The 23373-nt window shown below is 41.8% G+C and overlaps 1 protein-coding gene across 1 annotated transcript in view; it reads left to right on the forward strand.

Annotated features, from left to right (window-relative positions):
* Window positions 1–23373, forward strand: part of LOC105922272 (multivesicular body subunit 12B) — a 45921-nt gene that overhangs the window by 16711 nt on the left and 5837 nt on the right. The window contains exon 6 of the mRNA XM_036130338.1: window positions 22495–22632. Coding sequence (XP_035986231.1) covers window positions 22495–22632 — 138 coding nt within the window. The remainder of the gene's footprint in view (window positions 1–22494; window positions 22633–23373) is intronic.

Genomic DNA, 23373 nt, shown 5'->3' on the forward strand with positions numbered 1-23373 from the left:
CCATCATCTACCTGCTGCAGCGGGCGCTCACCCACCTGGAGACCACTGGGAGCGCTGTGAGAGTCATGTTCTTTGACTTCTCCAGCACTTTCAACACCATCAGACCGGTGCTGCTGAGGGGGAAGCTGGAGGACGCTGGGGTGGACAAACATCTAGCTGACTGGACCATGGACTACCTCACTGACCGCCCTCAGTACGTGCGGCTGCACGGCTGTCAGTCAGAGGTGGCACTCTGCAGCACCGGGGCCCCCCAGGGCACTGTTCAATCGCCGTTTCTCTTCACCCTTTACACCTCGGACTTCACCTACAACACGGACAGCTGCCACCTTCAGAAGTTCTCTGACGACTCGGCCATTGTGGGCTGTGTGTCTGAAGGGAACGAGCTGGAGTACCGGTTGGTCATCATGGACTTTGTGGACTGGTGTGAGAAAAACCATCTGTGCTTAAACACCAGTAAGACCAAGGAGATGGTGATCGACTTCAGGAGAAGACCCCCACCTCACTCACCTGTGAACGTCCAGGGGCAGGACATAGAAACTGGAGAGTTTCAAATACCTGGGTGTTCATGTCAACAATAAGCTGGACTGGACTCACAACACCGACGCCCTGTATAAGAAAGGCCAGAGCCGCCTCCACCTCCTCAGGAGGCTGAGGTCATTTGGAGTGAGCCGGCCTCTGCTAAAAACTTTCTATGACTCTGTGGTGGCCTCAGCCCTCCTCTACGCTGTCGTCTGCTGGGCTCCTGGCAGCACAGAGCGGGACAGAAAGAGGCTGAACAAGCTGGTGAGGAAGGCCACTTCTGTCCTGGGCTGCTCTCTGGACTCTGTGGAGGAAGTAGCTGAGAGGAGGGTGTTGTCCAAGTTCACATCCATCATGGACAACACCTTCCACCCCCTGCACCAGACTGTAGAAGAGCTGAGCAGCTCCTTTAGTGCAAGGAGCGCTACCGCAGGTCATTAATTCCTGCTGCTATTAAATTTTACAATGCTGCACTATAACTGGGACCATAACTGTAATAATTAATGTGCAATAACCAAGGTGCAATAATCTATTTAATACACTATCCTACAACCCGTGCAATAATCCTGATGTAGGGACTTCTGCTGCTATCAACACCTGAACATAAGTCAGCACACATGTATGTACAAATGTATACAATGTATATGCACATATATACGCGTAGGTACGTACGTATGTAGGCGCATATATATATATATATATATATATATGTATATATATATATATATATATATATATATATATAGACCACTAAGAATGTAAATGAGACATCATATGCCCATTCCTATTTCCTTTTTTGTATTTTTTGGTATTCTTTTATGAAGATATATATATATATATATAGATATAGATATATATATATGAAGATTCACTGTATATAACTGAATGCACCTTCCCTACTCTGCGCCTTCTTGTATGAGCCGATGTGACGAGTGAATTTCTCCATTGTGTGATCAATAAAGACTATCTTATGAGCTTTGTCCATGTTTAGCCTTGGCCATTGCAACAGAACATTCTGCTCATAACATTTTATAGCCTTAGAAAGTGTCATAGGAGTCTTTGTAATTTCATATCCAATTAGAGATTGCCCTAATAGAGTAAAAGAAAAGGTAGCTGGCTAAGACTTGGAGGGGAGTTAGTGTTGCACTGCCTATTGGGGGGAGGTTACAGGTTACTCTATGGAAAAATTTACAGAAGCAGAGGTGACTGGTTACTTTAGAAGGCATGTGATTCAAGATTATGATGACGATGGAAATCTAACAATACCTGATTTTGGCTTTGTTTACAAAGGATTGGGAGCATTTGTAGGTATAGTGTATATTAGGGTTGTCACGATTCATTGAATGATTCCAGGGCCTCGACAATTAAAATCAAGGTGAGCTATCTGCATCCAGGTATGATTAAGTTATGTGTAAGTATTCTGCACACTGTGTTTGCTACTGCTAATCATAGCATACCCTGCTAATACATGCATGGCAAGTACATCCAAGTGTAGGGTTACTTTAAACTTAACAAAAAGGAAAACTGAGCAGCACGCCTGCTGGCATCAACTAAAGTTCTAGCACTTTGACTGCTTAGCTCTCAGGGTTCCTCGTCCCACTTTTGCTCTTGGACGAACTTTGTTTTGATTGGTCAGTTCAGGGGCCTATCACGTGAGGATACAGCATCACGCCATTATATGAAAATAAAGAGGGGTGCATATGGTTGCAGCTGCGAGTTGAGTGTGAGTGTATTGCATTTTCCTGTAGTCTAACTATGAAGGATAGGTTTAAACAAAGCATCTGGCTGCAGGTTAAAGATACTGGGAACAGCAAAGCAGAACTCCTTCACTGCAGAATGAAAATAACTAAGAACAGGTTCCACTAAAAACCTTCTGACATATCAGAGCTGTCACTTTAGAAGAGTCTGGTTCTGTTCTGCGGATTTCTTTGTAGTTTTTTGTTAATGTTTGTAACAAAAAACTTTGACTAAAACATTAAACAAAGAAATGGTGTTAAAAAAGGCAGTGTTATGCCTGAATTAAAATTAGCTGTTTACTTTTTGGATAAATGTGTAATTATTTTTTCTTGTCTGTTTTTGCACTGCAAAACAAGAAAAGTGTAGTTTGTTTTATTTGAATAAAATGCTTTTAAATGTAAAAGAATCCAGAATGTTGCAAATAAAACTTTATGCACTTTGTTTGTGACCATTTTCATAACAGAGGCACCTAGCACTGCAATGATGTTATGCTAATCAAAAAGAGCTGAGCTTTTAACATATTGTTAGCAGAAAAAGAAAAAGAGCTGCGAAACCCGCAGTAACTTACGCAGGAGTTCAAAAATATGAACTTCTGTAAACCAATCAGGGTATAGACAATTAGCAAGACTCGTTCTGCATAAATTGAGTCTAGATCCTGAAAAGGGCATCCCACAATCCCCTGCGCTGTTCTCACCACCCGTGCTAAGTCCTTCCTCTCCTGGACTGTGCAGCTCCCATACCATACAGTTAAACTGATACACAAAACACTCTCTATGGTAGCTCTATAGAAATTCTTTAGCAGTTTAGTGGGAAGTCCAGACCTTTTCAGTCTCCTGAGGAAGAAGAGCCGTTGTTGGGCCTTCTTCAGGTGGGAGGTGTTCACAGTCCAAGAAAGGTCGGAGGAGATGTGAATGCCCAAGAACCTAATGCTGTCCACATGCTCTACTACCTCCCCCTGTATGTAGAGAGGAGCGTGTTCACTCCTCCTGGACCTCCTGTAGTTTATTATTATCTTCTTGGTCTTAGCGGTGCTCCAGGAACAAACTGATCCTGAACATCAGTGTGTGAGATTGCTGACATCATCCCTGTAGTGGGACTCATCATTGTTGGAGATGATACCCACTACAGTGGTGTGGTCCACAAACTTGACCACTGTGTTTGTGGGGTGGACAGCAGAATAGTCTTGAGTGAAAAGAGTGAAGAGGGCTGGGCTAAGGACACAACCCTGCAACGTTCCTGTGTTGAGGATTAGTGGAGCAGATGTGTGTTTCCCTATCCTCACCACCTTGGGCCTGTTGGTGTCACTGATCCAGGAGCAGAGAGGTGTGGACAGTTCAATGTTGCAGCGCTTCAGAGGCAGCATGTCTGGTAGCACAGTGTTGAATGCTGAGCCTAAGTCCATGAAGAGCGTCCTAATAGGTGTTGGGCTGCTGCAGATGAGTCAGAGCTGAGTGCAGTGTTAATGAGACAGCGTCCTATGTGGAGTGATTCTCCCTGTAGGCAAACTGCAGACTGTCCAGGCCAGCAGGGATGGCGTCCTTGATGTACTTTAGGAGGATCCTGTCAAAGCACTTCTTGATGACTGGTGTCAGAGCGATGGGACGATGGCCATTGAGGCAGGTGATGATTGGTTTCTTGGGGACAGGCACGATAACTGAGAATTTCAGACAGGCAGTGACTGTGGAGAGCTGCAGGGAGAGGTTTGAGATGTCTAGAAAGACCCCTGCTAGCTGGTCAGCACACGATTTAAGCGTCTGGGCTGACACCATGTCTGGGCCTGCGGCCATGTTAGTGTTTACCTCTTTCAGGGAAGAGGTCACTGCAGGACGAGAGGCTAATGATGCTCCTCTGGCTGGGGAAGATGTTCAGGCTCCCTGCTGCACGGAGAGTCGAAGCGTGCGAAGAAGCTGTTTAAGGTGTCTGGGAGAGCCGGATCATCGCTCGGCTGCTGGTCCCTGCGCTTGTTGTCTGTGATGTTTCTGATGCCTCTCCACATGTCGCCTGGATTGTTGCTGCTGAAGTGGTCCTTGATGTGCTGCTTGTACCTTTGCTTGGCATTCTGGATGCCTTTTTTGAGTCAGCTTCTAGCTCTGCTGTAGGCCAGTCTGTCTCCAGATCTGAATGCTGCATTCTGGGCCTTCAGCAGTGTCCACACTGAGCTGTCCACCCATGGTTCATGGTTAGGAAACACTGATTGTCTTTGTGGGTAGGACAGCATCAGAGCAGAAGTGGATAAAGGAAAGCACAGATGATGTGTAGCTTCATCTGTGTCAGTACCCTCTTTAAATACATCCCAGTCAGTGATTTCAAAACTGTCCTGTAGAGCTGAGCAGGCCTCCTCTGTCCAAACCTGAATGGATTTTATCATTCACTGTAAAAAAAAAAAAAAAACTGTAGAATTTGCAGTAAATTACTGGCAGCAGGGTTGCCAGCCAGTCACTGTAAAATTTACATTCAGGTTACTGTAATTTTATTACGGTTTTACTGTAATTCTATGATGAATTTACTGTAATTCTATTGCAGTTTTACTGTGATTTTCAGTTTTACTGTAATTTTATGATACATTTACTGTAATTCTATAAGTTCTACTGTATTTTTTTTTCAGTTTTACAATTAAACTCTGTTTTCTTTTCATTAAAGGAGCTATAAGTAAGACATTCACTGTAAAAATAAACCTAAATCATTCTCATTTCAGTTCAATTTTATTTATATAGTGCCATTTCACAACACATGCCATCTCAAGACACTTTACAAAGTAAAATTCAATCAAATCATACAGACAGGTGGGTCAGAAAGTTTCCTCTCTAAGGAAGCCCAGCAGGTTGCATCAAGTCTTGACAAGCAGCATTCACTCCTCCTGAAAGAGCGAAGAGTCACAGTGGGCAGACAGGACGGAAGTAACATTCCCTATAAACAATCTGTCCTCTCCATCAACAATGTCTTAGTCAAGTTTTTCTCCTTTCAGTTTTAACCCATAGAAGAAAAAAAAATAAATGACTTTATTTTATTGTCAATTTGAAACCAACAAAATGCAGCATAACAAAAAACATGTCTTACAGCAGCACCATTTGCTTTTTACAAGAACTCATCTTAAAACATTACAATTGATAATTAAAAAAATGTATAACCCACTTGTTGATATTATATTGCATACACTTTATACTATTGCCTTCACAATAAAAGTTCCTAAGGGTCAAAATTTCCAAACTGTCTAACAAACAAAGGCACAAGAACAAGGTTTTAAAAGTCTTTTATGTAAAACCTTTAGTCAAAATTCTAAATGTCTTTGTCCTTTATAAAGGAAGAAATGGATCCACCACTGTCAAACTTTAAAATTGGAGGTTAAAACTTACTGAACACCCAAACAAAGCCAATATGAGTATTGAGTAGGGCTTGTTCCTGAACACCACCAGAAACCATCCAGGGGTTACTAGAGGATATTGAAAGGAAAATGTTTTATTAAAACATGACATTTTCATTAAATTTAACTGCATTTATGTCAGTTAAAGAAAGACTGGATGAGAAGGACAGATTTAGTGGACGGACAATCCTTCTTTGACCTTCCCTAATTGTAGCTGTCTCCCTGTCTTTCTGTTAGAAATGGACAGGATAGACAAGGAAAAAGACAAAGTCCAAGAGTCAGAAAGACAGGGGGAAACAGAAAAAGACAGACATTGAGACATAGACGGAGAGACAAAGAAGAGGGAATGACAGATACAGAGACAAAAAGAGACAGACAGACAAATACAGAGAGAGAGAGAGAGACCAAAAGAGAGAGATAAAGACACAGAGAGATGGAGACAAAGAGAAAGACAGAGTGAGACACAGGCGACAGAGGGACACAGAATAGGAGAGACAGGGAAAAAGAGACAAAGTGAGAGAGGGACAGAGAAACAGTGTTTTTTTTTTCCCTCAATCTTTCCTCCTGTCCATGACACGACCAGGAGGACAGATTGAGAAAACAGAGTGTGTGTAGATGTGTAATTTTAGCTTTTTAGAAGTTCCACTGATAGTCCATCAGCTTGGAAAGTAGAATGGAGACATTTGGGTTCACTGCTGCCTGTTCCTTTGCACCAGTCATTCTGTTGTTTTGGTTTTTACTTTTCCTCTTGCAGCTTTTGTTCCCCTTTCTGGATTGAGGCCCATGAATTGTCTGAAAACCGATGAGGGATACATAGATCAGTGTTCAAAAGACCTATTCCTTCTTTCTTACATTTTTCCTTTTTAGATAAAATACATGAGAAAAAGCAAATAATTTCAACAAAAGGATTAGTGAATTTTTTTCTCACCTTTGGATAAACTTTAGTGTGCATGTTGCCTTCTCTGAATACTCAAGGTTAAAAACATAAATCACTGCAAAAAGTGCAGCGAGACCAGCCTGGAAGTTAGGTTGTGTGCCTTCACAAACAACTTCAGGCTCAATGCTTATCATCCACTGATGAAGGGAATTGGTGTCTCCTGGAAAAAAACAAAATCAAACAAAAAAATCTTCACTGTTGTTTTTAATTTTAATTTACCGTTCAGGTACTTTGTTTCTTCAGTTTCCTATTTTTATGTGTTACCAGTACTAATATTCATACTATTCAGAATTGCACAGATAGGGACAACAGAAAGAGCTGATGTGCCATCCCTCTGCCTATTGACACAATGAGATGATGTGTCTATAGAGATATTTCTAGGGACAGCAGACAGAGAGAGGGATGGCAGATACATCCCTATATCAGTGACATATAGACGTATCTGCTACTCTTCAGGCGCATCTTCTGTCTCTGTCCACGTTGCATTTTCCACCCCTCTGTCTATAGATGTAGGGCTAGCAGATACAGAAGATGTCAATCTCTCTCTGGAGCTTCCATCGATGTGTCTATAGACAGAAGAATGGAAGATACAGACACACTGAAGAGTATATTGTGCATATGCTACTTACCAAGGGCAATGAGTTGTGGACTAAGCCGCAGATTGTGTTAAAAATAAATCAGGTTTTCTCATACTGCTACAACCTAAAAAAAAAAAAACCTATTAGTTCATTTGAGATATGTTTATTCAATTGTTAAACTACCAGTAAAGTGTAGCCAAAAAAAGCACAGTTGAGGCTCCTGCCCGATGGAAAAAAAGTGCCAAAAAAATGTTTTTCTCCAGCTGAAGAAAACTCTTTAGTTGTTATTAAAGGTCTAATAACAAACGATACACGTTAAACTCAAATAAAGTAGCAGCAACTGATTATTAAATTCAAGAAGACAAGATAGATAAATATTTTTGCACATAGATTTATTATAGACTTACAGTAGGGCAGCCTAAACTCTAACATCAAACCATCCGAGTGAGATGCTCACTCTAACAATGAATTAGATGTAGGATGGGTGCACAGAAAATTATATATTTTTTCACATTCAATGTTGGGTACAGCAAGATGCAATAGTTTTTCATTAGCGGAGATCGCACTAGCAACTACATTTGATTAAGAGTAACGGCAGCATGAGGATGAATCCAGTCCGCCATCATCAAATACTATTTAGGTAGTTGCCTGAACATAAATGTAAAAATAATTATTTTAGGAATGAGTGATTACAAACGAAGTTTAACCAAATAAAGCAGAAACTAACATGCAGCTGTCTGGATGAGGCTCACTTAAAAAAACGTTTAATCTCGTCTCAGACGCAATGTGCCAAAGTTAGGCACAGAATATGCCAGTTTGCGGTTGTCACGGACGTATCAGACAGAAAGTGACGTATTAACCCCGATAACATTATAAATATTAATTTCAGCTAAATATCTAACCATCGGCATATTTTTGGCAAAAAATAAATGTCAAAACGGAACTAAAAAGCAGTTGTGCTGCACATAATGCTAGCTTAGAAATGACCGAGGATAGCTTTAGCAAACAACGCGATAAATGCGTGAGAAGCTCAGTATCATCACATAACATTTATTTATGTCCTTTAATCGAGACAAAAACTGCAAAAAATACTTACCCAGAGAAAGTCCTTGTGCACTCCCGCTCCCCTACCCGCAAACATTGGTGTCCTGCCAGTAAATATCCCACAATGCAGCTGTACATTTAAATTGTACATTACGGTTATGCAAGTGATCCAATAGTCCAATCAAATTCGATATTCTTTCCAGAAGCATTTCTGTTTACAGCTAAGAGCTGTACTTTCAAAACCCAGCTTCATGGCTGTATTCTCATGCTGTAGTTTTTACAGCAATTAGTTACAGTGTTGGTCTGGTTCCACAGATCAGTGGCTTGTAGGCAGGAATCAGGTCCACAGAGATGTAATCTGATGAACCAAAGAGTGGGACTGCGACAGCTTTGTATGCTCCTGGGATGTTACATTAAACTTGATCTAATGTATTATTGTCTCTGGTCGGGGACTTAATAAATTTATGGGACTTGGGGAGCACAGACTTTAAATTAACATTGTAAAAGTCCCCAGCAATCATCATAGCCCCTTCTGGATTAATGTTCATTTGGCCAGTAACAAAGCAGTAGATTTCCTCATGAGCTAGTTTAGCAATAGCTTTCGGTTAAATGTAAACAAGAATTATTATCACAGTTTAAATGGTATACACTTAACTGCAAGGTATTCCAGGTCATGTGAGCAGAAGATTCCGACTACTTTTGCCGAAGTGCACCAGGAGTTGTAAATTGCTAGACCTCCTCCCGTCTTTTTTAATTAGAATCTGCCGTTTGATCGACCCGCAACAGCGTGCGCTGCTCTAAACCTACAGCTTCGTCGGAGACGCTGCCGTCTAACCACGATTTTGTGAAAAACGCTTCACAGCTGTCCATCTTTAGCACAGCGATTTGTGTTGTAAAGATCATGGGTAGGACAGTCATCAAATCCCGCCATCAAGTTTGTTGGCGGGATTTTACCTTGGCCAGAGTGAGGCTCAAAAGTGTTGCACTGGATGAGTTAGCTTTTAGCTGAGTCAGCAGGCCTGCCCGACAGCCTTGCCATCTCCTTTGCTTACCCCGTTTCCTTGATTTCCAAAGCACATTGAGTGGAGCCCCTGTTGTCTGTTGCAGATCGAGGTGAATAAAGTCCTGATTCCACAGTCAGTAGGGCTTGTGAACTCCCGGGTTGGGTTGCAATTCCAACAGCTCCTCTCTCCTGTATTGTGTTAGAGCTTGGAGTGTTGATAACACGAGTGAAAACACAAAAACAAACAAAAAATCCCAGAGCACCTCGGCAGCTGCAGATCCCTGCGCCCCCACCATCTTGAAATACATCCAGGATGCAAACTGTAGCAAGAAGGTTTGCTGTGTCTGTCAGTGTGGTGTCCAGAGTATGGAGGTGCTACCAGGAGACAGGCCAGTACATTATGAAATGTGAAGGAAGCCATAGGTGGGCAACAACCTTGCAGCAGGACCACCACCTCCGTCTTTGTGCAAGGAGGAACAAGAGGAGCACTGCCAGAGCTCTGCAAAATGGCCTCCAGCAGGCCACAAATGTGCATGTCTGCTGATACGCTCAGAAACAGAATCTATGAGGGTGCCATGAGGGCCCGACATCCACAGGTCGTGGTTATGCTTACAGCCCAACACCGTGCAGGATGTTTGACATTTGCCAGAGAACACCAAGATTGGCAAATTCACCACTGGCGCCCTGTGCTCTTCACAGATGAAAGCAAGTTCACACTGAGCACATGTGAGAGTCTGTTGACGCCGTGGAGAATGTTCTGCTGCCTGTAACATCCTCCACCGTGACCGGTTTAGCAGTGGGTCAGTAATGGTGTGGGGTGGCATTTCTTTGGGTGGCCGCAGAGCCATTAAGTACAGCGATGAGATCCTTAGACCTATTGTGAGACCATATTCTGGTGCAGATGGCCCTGGGTTCTTCCTAATGTGGCTGGAGTGTGTCAGCAGTTCCTGCAAAATGAAGGCATTGATGCTGTGGACTGTCCCGCCTGTTCCCCAGACCTGAATCCAATTGAGCATATCTGGGACATCGTCTCGCTCCATCCACCAACGGCACGTTGCACCATAAATCGTCCAGGAGGTGTTAGTCCAGGTCTGAGAGGAGATCATTCAGGAGACCATCCGCCACCTCATCAGGAGCATGCCCAGGCATTGTAGGGAGGTCATACATGCTACTGAGCCTCATTTTGACTTGTTTTAAGGAAATTACATCAAAGTTGAATCCGCCAGTAGTGTGTTTTTCCACTTTAATTTTGAGACCTCCATGGGTTAAAAAATTTGATTTCCATTGATAATTTTTGTGATTTTTGTTGTCAGCACATTCAACTATGGAAAGAACAAAGTATTTAAAAAGAATATTTAACTCATTCAGATCTAGGATGTGTTATTTTAGTGTTCCCTTTATTTTTTTAACAGTGTATATTGAAAAATCGGAAATGTCATATCACCTTTATTGAATAAAGTTGTATCGCGATATATTTTCATTATTGTCCACCTCTACCTTAATTTATCACAAAGTTGTTTTAAGATAATTTGAAGCAAAAACATACACCTCCAAACTTCATCTGTGCAGTCAGTTCATCAGGATCATGAGCCAAATTAAATTCTGCTCAGACTTGTCGAGAGCAGCAGAGACTCGCTGACCCACTGCAGTGTCACCGACAACACTGCAGTATTACGGCCGCTGCTGCAGCGTTATTACTTGGCTCCACAGTCTGTGATTTCACGCAGAGTGTATCATGTTCCTTGCGGCTGAAAAGTCACTATAAAGCATTTTTTTTTTTTTTTTTGCTGTGATCAAAAGTGCTTCACTTAAAAACTGCTCTATCTGAACATGGCATGAAAAATACTAAAAATTAGGCCAGTCTTCACTCCACGCATGTTAAACACACACACACACACGTGCGTTTGCACAACTGCGGTCCCCGACCTGTGCACGCAGAAAGAACCTGTGCTTTATTTTTATTTACAGGAGTAGATAACACACCTCTCTGCAGCTTCTGTACTGTTACCTGTCCATTATCCTATTGAGACGGTGTCTTTCCCACGGCCAAAACTTAACAGATCAAAAACATATCTAAAAGGAACAAATCATAAAAACCTAATAAAAATCAATACGGTTCACCTTGAACCTAGAAACAAAACAATTAAATGTGGTCTATTAAATATAAGGTCTCTCCCTCCAAAGACTTTGTTAGTTAATTAATTGATTTCTGATAAACAGAACATTTTGTCTCACAGAAACCTGGCTACAAGAGGACTACGTTAGTATAAATGAGTCAACTCCCTCCAATTATTCAAATTTCCACATTCCCAGATCTGTGGGAAGAGGAGGAGTGGCAACCATCTTTCAGTCTGATTTATTAATTAGTCCCAGGCCAATTAATAACTACAGTTCTTTTGAACATTTAACCCTCAGTTTCCCTCATCCAAACTGCAAAGCAATAAAACCTCTTCTGTTTGTTGTTTTGTATCGTCCACCAGGCCCTTACACTCAGTTTTTGGATGAGTTGTCAGATTTCTTATCTGATTTGGTGTTAAATACTGATAAGGTTATTATAGTGGGTGATTTTAACATCCATGCTGACACAGAATGTGATAACCTTAGTGTAGCCTTTAAAACTATCCTAGATTCAATTGGTTTTGCTCAAAATGTGCATAAACCGACGCCATACTTTAGACCTTGTGCTGACATATGGCATAGACCAGTTCATTGTTATTGTTTTGATCTGGGTTTTTCGCGCATGCGCGCCGGACTGGTTGGCAAAAGACGAACACAATGGCGGACGCAAACAGAGAAACTGACGAGTTCTCCACATATTTTTCTTCTTTAGATAACGTATTACAAGATCGTTTTAAGAGTAAGTTGATGGTTGATGGTATCAGATTGCCAGATCCACACAGCAAAAGCCTGAAGGGACGGAGCGAGTCTGTGAAATGCTGGCCAAAGGTTCCGTACCGCACATATATAGCTGCCTTATAAACACGGCAGGGCAGTAAAGACGAAAGAGCATGAAAGCCCCTGAAACCACTGGACGTCTACAATTATTTTATATCTGGAAAAAGGCTCCAGCAATGCCCACGACGCCATGAGGGATTAAGCGGTCAGAAAATGGATGGATGGATGGATGGATGTTCACACGTTTGTGCAACAGCACAAAGCGGCGTCGGACACAGAGAGGAAGACCCGCCCGGTAGGATAAAAAAAACATTGTGTACTAAAGATTATTTTGGTGTTTTTGTCTTGTTAAAATGGGTGGGGGTGTCGGCGACATTGCAGCGTAAACACAGAAGTACTAGCGCCCGTGAACGGGGGCGTAATGGAGCTGTAGCAGCTTCTCCGGCCCGTGTAGCGATCGCCACCTCTTCTCCACCGCTATTTAAGTAGAACAATGACTAGAGCAGAATTAAGTTGTATTTACCGGAGATGAAGTGTAGACTGCAAATTCTGTCGTAGTATGATGGCTCCCCCAGTCCATTGGGAGTGTCTGCCTGCGCTCTTTTCATTGAAAATATAAATTTCTTTCTTTGTCCTTCCTCCTTCGGTAAACGACAGAAACGTACATCCAACGATTTGGAATGCCTCTGTGTGCAACCGGGAGCACAACAAGTCGTAGACATTTTTTAGATTCCAAAAATAAACAAACTAAAAGTATGCTCTAAATCACCCATTTTGTCATGTAGTAGACGAGAACAGTACTGTTTTTTGCCAACCACCGTGCCCGGATGTAGCGCTGACGTCATGCGTGATGTCACGCGTGAACTACCCTATTGATTGTGAAGAATTAACAGTATTTCCTCACATCCCTGTCCTATCTGATAATTTTTTAATAACATTTGAGTTTAATCTAACTGAGTTCTCCACCCCCAAAAGAGGGTTCCATTATAGTAGATCTTTATCGGACAATGCTGCATCAAACTTTAAAAAGTCTGTCCCCCTCTTAATATCGTCAGTATTGCAGAAATACCCTGCAGATAGCAGCAATGTTGTTTCTTCCAATTCACAAATAGATGTCTTTGTAAACGGTATGACTTCGTCATTGCGTTCTGCATTAGACAGTGTAGCTCCCTTGAAAAAGAAGGTGATTATTCACAGGAAGCTGGCTCCTTTGGTTTAATTCAGAGCTGCGTTCCTTGAAGCACAATGTTTGGAAATTGGAGAGAAAATGGCGCTCTACACACCAAGAGGAATCCTACCTAATCTGAAGGGACAGTCTATTGTTGTATAACAAGACCCTTCGCAGAGTTAGAGCAGCATATTTTTCATCATTAATCGAGGAGAATAAGAATAATCCTAGATTTCTCTTCAGTACAGTTGCCAAACTTACACAGAGTCATAGCTCTGTTGATCCATCAATTCCCTTAGCTCTTAGCAGTAATGATTTTATGGGATTCTTCATAAATAAAATTGATTCCATTAAAAATAAAGTAATTGGCATTCTCCCAAACATGATTACCTCGTCCTCAGTAAGTGAGGCAGCATTGGAGGAATCTTTAGAACCTGCGCAGTGCCTGAACTGTTTAAAAGCAGTAGAGCTTTCTGAGCTATCTAAAATTTTAGCTTCATCTAAACCTTCTACCTGTATGTTAGACCCAATCCCAACCAAGTTGTTTAAGGAGGTATTCCCTCTGATCAGTGGTCCTATTTTAGACATGATTAATCTATCCTTGGTAAATGGATATGTACCACAGGCTTTTAAAGTAGCTGTTATTAAACCTTTACTTAAGAAACCTTCTCTTGATCAAGACGAGTTAGTAAAATACAGACCTATATCTAATCTTCTTTTCTTATCTAAAATTCTTGAGAAAGTAGTTGCTAATCAACTATGTGAACATTTACAAAGTAATGACCTACTTGAGGAGTTTCAGTCAGGCTTTAGAGCTCATCATAGCACTGAAACAGCTCTGGTGAAGGTCACTAATGACATTCTCATGACCTCAGATAATGGACTTGTGTCTATACTTGTCCTGTTAGATCTCAGTGCTGCATTTGATACAGTTGATTACAATATTCTCCTACAAAGACTTGAGCATACTGTAGGGATTAAGGGAAAAGCATTAGGCTGGTTTAAATCTTATCTGTTGGACAGATTCCAGTTTGTTCATGTTAATAATAAATCTTCCTCAAACTCTAGGGTCACTTGTGGAGTACCACAGGGTTCAGTCCTTGGACCAATTCTATTCGTCACTGGCACCAGGATCCAATATTTCAATATTCCAAATAGTTGAGCTAATTAACGTTCACACTTCCAGATTTTATCCCATCTCACCTCTGTGTACGACCACCGCAGTCAGCTTATCAAGCTTATTGTTCTGTTCATTCATCGCCTTAGTGATCACGTCGTAAGCAGCCGGCAGCCTGATCAAGGCCATACTGACCGCCAGCAGTTTCTGAAGTTGCTGATACATCAGAAATCCTCCGAATCCAATAAGAAGAAATCCAAGTATCGTAAATCAGAATAAGTAGACATCTTCGACGTCCTCGACAGAAAGAATTGAGAGGCACAACGTGGACCATTTCTCCCACGGGTCCAAGATGTATCCCGCAAAAAAAGTTCCATCGGGACAGGCACGCTCCCCGGTCCTTAGCTTTCCAGTTGAAAAAATTTGATCAATAGCATTGAGAGACCAGCTGACGAGATCCACAATTTCCTTAGAGCTTTTGGTTGCTATGAAAAAAATGCACAAAAGACACAAAAACGAAGCAAAATAGCAGGAGAGAGGGGGCAGGGTGGTAGCAGAGCAGATAAGGAGCTCTGGAGAGCTGAAAAGAAACACGACCAACCTTGAAGAGAGACAGAACAGAAAGAGAGAACAGAAACTTGCCCAACTATAAAAACGTCTGCCCCACCCATCAATCAGCGGTGCGCTCTGATCAGCCCCTGGACAGAGTGGGGCCGTGGAATACTGTCTCACCAGAGTTGCAAAATGGTACAAAATAACTTGGTTTATTATTATTTTGTTTACAGTTCAGCTTGGATTTTATTTTCGATTATGCACGCACGCAGCTTAGAGGGAACACTGGTCGCCAGGGCGCTAAAGAGCCGCAGTTTGCCGACCCCCGGGATAAGGCATGGGTTAAAGCAAAAACTATCAATTTGACTGAACAATTTTTCAAGTCAGCCCATATTTTCCCAGGGCCGTGGACGTCATTCCACATTATTACACTTATTGTGCAAAGTCAGCTTTAACCAAATCTGTCAGTTTTAAAAAATGCATTGACGAATCCTGTATCTCTCCCACCTTTTAGCTTCAGAGTGTCATCTTGGACAGCCCTCTCTATCCTCTCCTTCTACATCTATAACATCACCTGGTTAACTTATTTTTAGCTTTGTACCATCAAGCAAATTCTTCTTTTAAACATTTGACAAGCTGATCCACAGTCCACTCACATCTCAACTTTACAATTTCAACTATTTTCCCTCCCTGTTCCCCAGAAGCCCTCCACTCGTAAAACGACTGCTTGCTTATATGCTATCATGGTAGCAGGCGCTTCATTATTAACAGGTCGGCCACCAAAATACTCTTTCCTGTTCACTACTTGATGTCGCTGGAATTGGGTCAGGATGTTCTTCGGTTGTGCCCTTTCCTCCGATAAAATGCTTGCTACATATGTAGGCCGACCGCACCGGTGTACCGAGCGCACACATTTCTCCTTGGCAGTCTTGAAGAAAACATCCATCATATGCGGCCGATCAGCGTACCTCGATTCGCTGTTGCACGTTCCATAGCAACAATGTTTAAAAACCATGGTCTTAGATTTGGAAAAAGCAGTCGTTTTACGAGTAAAACCAAGGGTAACGCACAGCTCTTTTACAGCAAAACAGCGGCGGACTATGCAAGTTTGCCCTACTGCGTGCCACGTGATGTGACGTCATCGTGACGTTACATTTCTAAAAATAGCTCGCTCGCGGTACGCTATTGGCCAATACAGCATCACCCACCTGTGGGAAATGGCACTACTGACCATTTTGGTCAAATGTTGAGTTCTGGGCCCAGATGTGGTGAGGCTGAGTTGCTAAAGGAGGCCAATCTGACCCATGAACTTTGGTCACGTTTGGTGACATTAAGTATTGGCACCCCTTTTTGAGGCACCAAACTGACAGAGTACAATCACCCGGTGATACTGAACACAACCTTGTTAGTGGCTAACGGTTAGCATGTTGCTAACCGGAAGGAGCTCTAGGAAGCTCGGACAAACTTCTGCTTCACAGAGTCTGTTCTTACTTTAGAGAGAAAGCTCCACAAGAAATTTGGGCTACATCGCATAAAGCATCTCCAAGCTATGAGGTGTCAAACATCCAATGCTTTTCAATGGGGGACCAAACCCCTTATGGACCCAATAATGCATGCCCATATATGGCGCTACAGTGTAGCTCAGATGGAAAGTGCAGGCTTTGCATGCAAGAGGTCGTGGGATCGATTCCTGGTGTGGAAGACTTGGAGTTTTGTATTATAATCCCCACATTGTGTATATCAAAACATGTGTGCTGATCACATGAAGTATTTTTTTGCACCACCCGCCATTTTGAGTTACCATGGCAACGTTATAAACAACGTATTTTCTCTCTATTTGAGGCACATCCCAGTACAGGATTTTGACCAAACTGACAGGGTAACATCACCCGGTGATACTGAACACAACCATGCTAGCGGCTAACGGTTAGCATGTTGCTAACCGGAAGTAGCTCTAGGAAGGTTTCACCAACTTCTGCTTCACATAGTCTGTTCTTACTTCAGAGAGAAAGCTCCGCAAGAAATTTGGGCTACGTCGCATAAAGCATCTCCAAGCTACAAGGTGTCAAACATCCAATGCTTTTCAATGCATGTCCATATATGGCGCTACAGTATAGCTCAGAGGGAAAGTGCAGGCTTTGCATGCAAGAGGTCATGGGATCGATTCCCGGTGTGGGACACTTAGAGTTTTATATTATAATCCCCAGAGTGTGTGTATATCAAAACATGTGTGCTGATCCCATGAAGTTTCTTTTTGTACCACCCGCCATTTTGAGTTACCATGCGCCATTTTGAGTTACCATGGCAACATTTAAACAACGTATTTTCTCCCTATGTGAGGCACTTCCCAGTACAGGATTTGGACCAAACTAACAGAGTACACTCACCCAGTGATACCAAACACAACCATGTTAGCGGCTAACGGTTAGCATGTTGCTAACCAGAAGTAGCTCTCGGAAGCCTGTACAAACTGCTGCTTGACAGATTTAGTGAATTTTAGGATTTTCTCTGCTAGCAAGAGGCTCCTAGGAGGTCCATTGACTTAACATGGCACATTTCAACGGCCGTTGCAAGGGCTGTGAAGACCGTAGGAACCTGAAATTTGCAGTTTTGCTTCCTGTTGCTATTTCTGTTGGTACGGTACGCACCAAGTGGCAGGCGCCTAGCTAAATTTCTTCAGAAATGTTCTAGTTAGGCGCCTGCCATAGCATTTGCAATGAGGAGGCAGTGCTGTGCTTCGCACAGAGCTGCCTCCCATGCAAATGCATGGAGGCACCTATTACTATTCACCTCTAAACGGACTCTTTATTAGGCGCCTGCCATAGCGTTTGCAATGAGGAGGCAGTGCTGTGCCTCAAATGCATGGAGGCACCTATTACTATAACCTGACAACAGCCAGATGCATGTATCGCTCCGCCTAGCTTCACTCACATACATCTGGGACCTCTCCATAGCAATTGCCTTTACTGAAGGCTGGGCCTTATCAAAACTCCTTGCATATGATTGGATAAGCCACTTGTCTGTCATCTTTATTGACGTTCTATTTCAACCACTCACACCGAAGCTAACCCGTGACGCTGATGAGACCGACGCAGGAAAAAAAACCCTTTTTTTTTTATGTGTTTGCGGCTCTAGTGCAGGGTTTCCCGCAGCGCTATCTTGGCGAGGCGGCCGCAAAAAACATGTCGTCCACCCCCCCCCCCCCACCCCCCACTCCGCGAGCCGGAAAAACCACCCCCAAAAAACCCATAGGAATGAATGGAGTCGGGTAGAAAGAAAGCCTCAAAAAAGCCTCCAAATGACCATTTTCAACGCTGTACTGTGTCGTCATGCTTTCACCTACGAACACCGTTTAACTTCCAGTTTGTAGATATATCTGTGACCTACTCAGAAGTGAAAACGGGATGTGGATATCTTTTATCGTCTCCTCACAGTTACTCCTCAAAGCTCATGTCATAAAATCAGTGAAATCATCGTTTACAATGAAAGTCAATGACGGAATTCTCCAACCGCTAGAGTGGCCCACTCTAGCTTTTTTAAAGATTTCAAAACTCCGAACAACTTGAGCTTACTCGCTCAATTTTTACTCTACATAGACAAATTATACATCAAAACGTAGGTATTTTTGTCAGGATTCGGGAAATGTAACCCTCATTGGTGTGGCATTTATAGATTTTTTGCAAATCACCTCAGAGCAACACAAACCCGAAACCTCCCCCATTCATTTCCTATGGAGCGGTTTTGAAAAATGACGTCTAAAAATCCAAAACATCACATGTTTTTGCATCGTCGCTACTCCTAAACCGTTTTATGTACAGGCATGAGACTTTCACACATGAATGTTCCAACCCTTCTGGCACTCACAAAAAAAGGAATTTTGTGGATAACTGTTACGGTTTTTCCGCAGGAACAATTTGTTCGGGAGTAGCGAATGTGCAAAATCCTAAAAACGCTTTGGAGCTGCATTTTCCCACATCAACCACTTTTTTACATCGTGGCTGTGTCTACACCGATTTTTGTACAAACATAAAAATGAGCTTCATGGTCCTCAAAATCCTGCTGATACTCATGGTGAAAGAATTATTTTGATATCTCTTATACTTTTTGAGCTACAGCGATTTGTTCGGGATCATTTTTGGAGGATTTCTTAAATTCCATAAAAATCTCCTTTATATCATAATTTTTTACGCCTTTATTAAACTTTTTCCAGCAAAAAACGATAGCTTTTCTTCTTCCCCTATCCGTTACGAACTAAACGCAGAAAAAATTACGTCTCTACCATTTATGGATCAGGAGATATGAAGCGTTCGGGGCAAAGTTCTCCATTATAATCCAATGGGACTTTTTGTGAGGAAAGTCTCTGCACTTCTGTAGACGCCCGCTGCAGGTGTGTGAGTGAGTTTCCATGACGACGGAACTCTGAGGGCCAGAGGGAGAAGCTCCATTGGGATACAATGGCAACTTTCATCGCTCACTGCAGTGGCTGTGATTAATGTAGAAATCTGAAATTCGCACAGTCACTTCCTCTTAACATTTTAAAATTTTCATGTGACTTTCAGCCATGTGTCAGTTTTCTATCCCATTTTGGATATCACATGCTTTCCTATTGGGCCTTTGCTTCCAACAGGACCTGGCATGATGCCCAGACTCGACCCAATTGGCCAATACAGCACCACCCACACGTGGGAAATGGCACTACTGACCATTTTGGTCAAATGTTGAGTTCTGGGCCCAGATGTGGTGAGGCTGAGTTGCTAAAGGAGGCCAATCTGACCCATGCACTTTGGTCACGTTTGGTGACATTAAGTATTGGCACCCCTATTTGAGGCACTTTCCAGTACAGGATTTGGACCAAACTGACAGAGTACAATCACCCGGTGATACTGAACACAACCATGCTAGCGGCTAACGGTTAGCATGTTGCTAACTGGAAGTAGCTTTAGGAAGGTCCTACCAACTTCTGCTTAGCCGGGGTTGTTCGGCCTTTACAGACAGAGAGGGCAGCAGCTGTCAGTGAGTCTCCTTGACACCGCTGCTAGCAAGAGGCTCCTAGGAGGTTCATTGACTTAACATGGCACCTTTCAACGGCCGCTGCAAGGGCTGTGAAGACCATAGGAACCTGAAATTCGCAGTGTTACTTCCTGTTAGTATTTTCGACGGTACCACGAGGCAGGCGCCTTGCTAAATTTCTTCAGAAATTTTTCTAGTTTTATTTAGTACCATGTTAATCCATAGGGTGAACTCAAGGTGCTTATAAATAAAATGTTATATTACAATAAAAGGTGAACACAGACAAACCACACTACTGAAAAACTGAAAACAGGAAAGTGATTTAAAACTAATTTTGCCTTTTAACATGTTCAAATTTATATTTTTTGTAGCTATTTGCTAGGTTGACAGTATTATAATTTTATAGAAATGACTATAAATTCTCTGTAGGTTTATATAAATTTGTATATACAGTTTGGCCGACAATTCCATTTTATACTGGGGAGCAATGCCCTGGGTGCAGAGATAAGAGGCACGTTTGATACAGTCTTGAAAGTGCTCTCTGATCTTCAGCAACTGACTTGATCGGATCAACCAGAGGCTGTGAGAGACAGGTCATGCCTGGCTATAAATACACATATGCAAACTTTCAGGTTGCACACACGGTCGGCCATGGATACAGGTGACTCGGTTCTGTAGCAGTTTCACAGGTAAACAGGAGGTGTGCTGCAGCAAACAGGTGGTATTTGGTGGCATATTATGCACATAAACACGCCTGGCAGGTTTAAACTTTTTGCACTACGATTGACAATTTTCCCATTTTCGCCCGCTTCTCTCAGCTAAGCCTCCCATTTATTCTTAACACCACGTCAAAGGTCGATATCCAACCCTTCTTAAAGAAAAAGTGCGTTCATGCTAAATTAGCCTAAGCTAACGCGTTACTCTTCTTCGTGTATCAAATAAAAATGTAATAGCGAATCCCTTGTTGGTCCCCTGCGTTCATCAGCTAAGTTACTGGAGTCAATAAATGCTGACAAATGACATCTAATTAATTAACTACAAGAACAGCGATAAACACTTATAGAGGGAAGTTGTTCTCAGATGTTCAATCCGCGGAACTTTCTGACTTCCTAGTTCACATTAATCCAAAGAAAACCATTGACCACCACTACTTTCATCCATGTCATCTGTGGCCAGTTTGTGAGATGTTTTTCCAAAATTTTAAAAAATGGAACGCCGACAAACCTTAGGCTGGCAGATTTGCAAAGACCCGCCCTACTTTCTTTCTGACTGGCTAGTGTCCCGGCTCTACCAGGTTTAATTGATTGAAAGCAGCTTAAGTTTAAAACCTTGAATAAAAATTTATTCAATTCAATTCCATTTTATTTATATAGCGCCAAATCATGAAACATGTCATCTCAAGGCACTTTACAAAGTCAAGTTCAATCATATTATACAGATTGGGTCAGATTGGTCAAAAATGTCCTATATAAGGAAACCAGTTATATATATATATATATATATATATATATATATATATATATATATATATATATATATATATATATATATATATATATATATAATATAAATTATAAACTGAACCAAATGGATCTGTTGTTTGCTATCAATTGACGGAAATCTGTCACAGCAATGGAGAACTTTTACCCAAGGGCTAGTGAGATGCAGCGCCATCAGTTGCGCTTCGTCCTCCAGTTTCTCCTGAGTCCAGATCTCTGCATTTGTCTGACTGCTGTCTTCTTGCCGCCTTCCGCTGGACCAGAGTGGTACTGCAGTTTCTCATCACTGTGTCCCACAAGTCATTTGGTTGTTTTACATAAATGGCCCCTAGCTAATGTAAACCGCAAAACCCAAAAGCCCCAGGCTTTCGTTTAAGGTAATACAAAGCCTGGGGCTATGAATCTTGGGTCTTTTCAATGGAAAAGGTGCTAAAGGTACATACTTCTATAAAGGATATTAAAACTTATCCAAAGTGTGATCTTGCCTGTTGGTTTGGAAAACTGAAAAGTGACTCCTAAATTATATATTTGTTTAAACAAGGGCTGAATTGTGCTGTGCTTATTTGTTTTGCCCTAATATTGTTATATTGTAATTAATTATTTTTGATCATAACAAAAAATAACCTTTTCAACACCTCTTTTGCCATGGTTTTCTAAATGGTGTCTAGTATTTTTTTAGTATCTATATGGCGTTTGATAGTATTGTAAAAACTTCTAATTATGATTATCGCACATTTTCCTCTGATCGTTTTCTTTTTTAGCATTTCAATGTCCCTGTAACTCTCCCTGAGCTTTAGCATCATAGTGACAACAATCTTTTATATTTGCCCAACTGAGCAAATATGATATTGGCAAGCAGATTATGAATATATGGCACCTGAGGAATATCCTACCAAAAAGGGCCTCTTTTAATACCTGATTGCGATATTGCTGAAACAGTTTATATTCAATATATTGTACAGCTCTATATTAGGACAGCTTATTGTTAATTTGGAAAGTATTGTTTTGAGGGATATTCAACTAGGTAAGACATTTTTCTGTTATCATTCTAATGTGTGTTATATTGTATCCCAGGGAGCTCAACAACATGGGAATCTGGTATCGTATGGGTAATGTGCCTCGTGCTCAGGACTCAACGCAAACACCAACAACCAACAATATCCAGAATGCAAATTCCTCCACTGCCCCAGTCCCAGCTGCTCCTATACCCAAGTATGTCAATTGAATGATTATGCACACATGGTATCATACATCTGTTTTTTTCCTTATAGAGCTCTGTTGTAACCTGGCCAGCCAGATTGATAATGTGTAGCACTCTCTGGTCCTGCACATTATCAATTTGGCACTGCTCCATTTGAATTCGTTTGGGGGGAAAAGAGGGACATTTAGCAGAACTTTCCAAGCTGATTGGGCGAAGCGACACCTAGTGCCTGCCTATCAAAGGTTGGTTTTAGCCAATCGCTGTGTCAAATGAAAATGTAAGCAGCAGGTGTTATGAGAAACCATAACAAATTACGCTGGTCAAAGAGCTTCTTGCTTTCATCAAAGCTGGTATGTCCCACCTTAAACCATAATACTACAACGTGATTGGCCTGAACAGTTTTTGGTTCGGTCAGAAACGGTTTAAGCCCAAGCGGTACATGATGGATTCTCGTGTGTTTTTGAATTAAGCTCGCAGGCAACGTTAGTGTCATTGTTGCGGTTTTGAAAAGCACAATACTTGCTACTCGCCTGTGTTTGCAACTCATATCTTTGTTTTTGTAAAGAAATTGCATCCAGTGAGACATCAGTGAGGATCTTTTCAATTGTCACACTTTAACAATCTGAGTAAATTAGTTTCTGCAAACACATTTACTTCATCCCTCACTACTACAACGCTGCAGCTTTTCAGTGAGGAGCTTTGACCATTTTCAACTTTGACATTAAAAAAATAAGAATTTGTGATTAAAATTA

The sequence above is a fragment of the Fundulus heteroclitus genome, unplaced genomic scaffold (assembly GCF_011125445.2).
Source record: "Fundulus heteroclitus isolate FHET01 unplaced genomic scaffold, MU-UCD_Fhet_4.1 scaffold_341, whole genome shotgun sequence".
NCBI classification, from domain to species: domain Eukaryota; kingdom Metazoa; phylum Chordata; class Actinopteri; order Cyprinodontiformes; family Fundulidae; genus Fundulus; species Fundulus heteroclitus.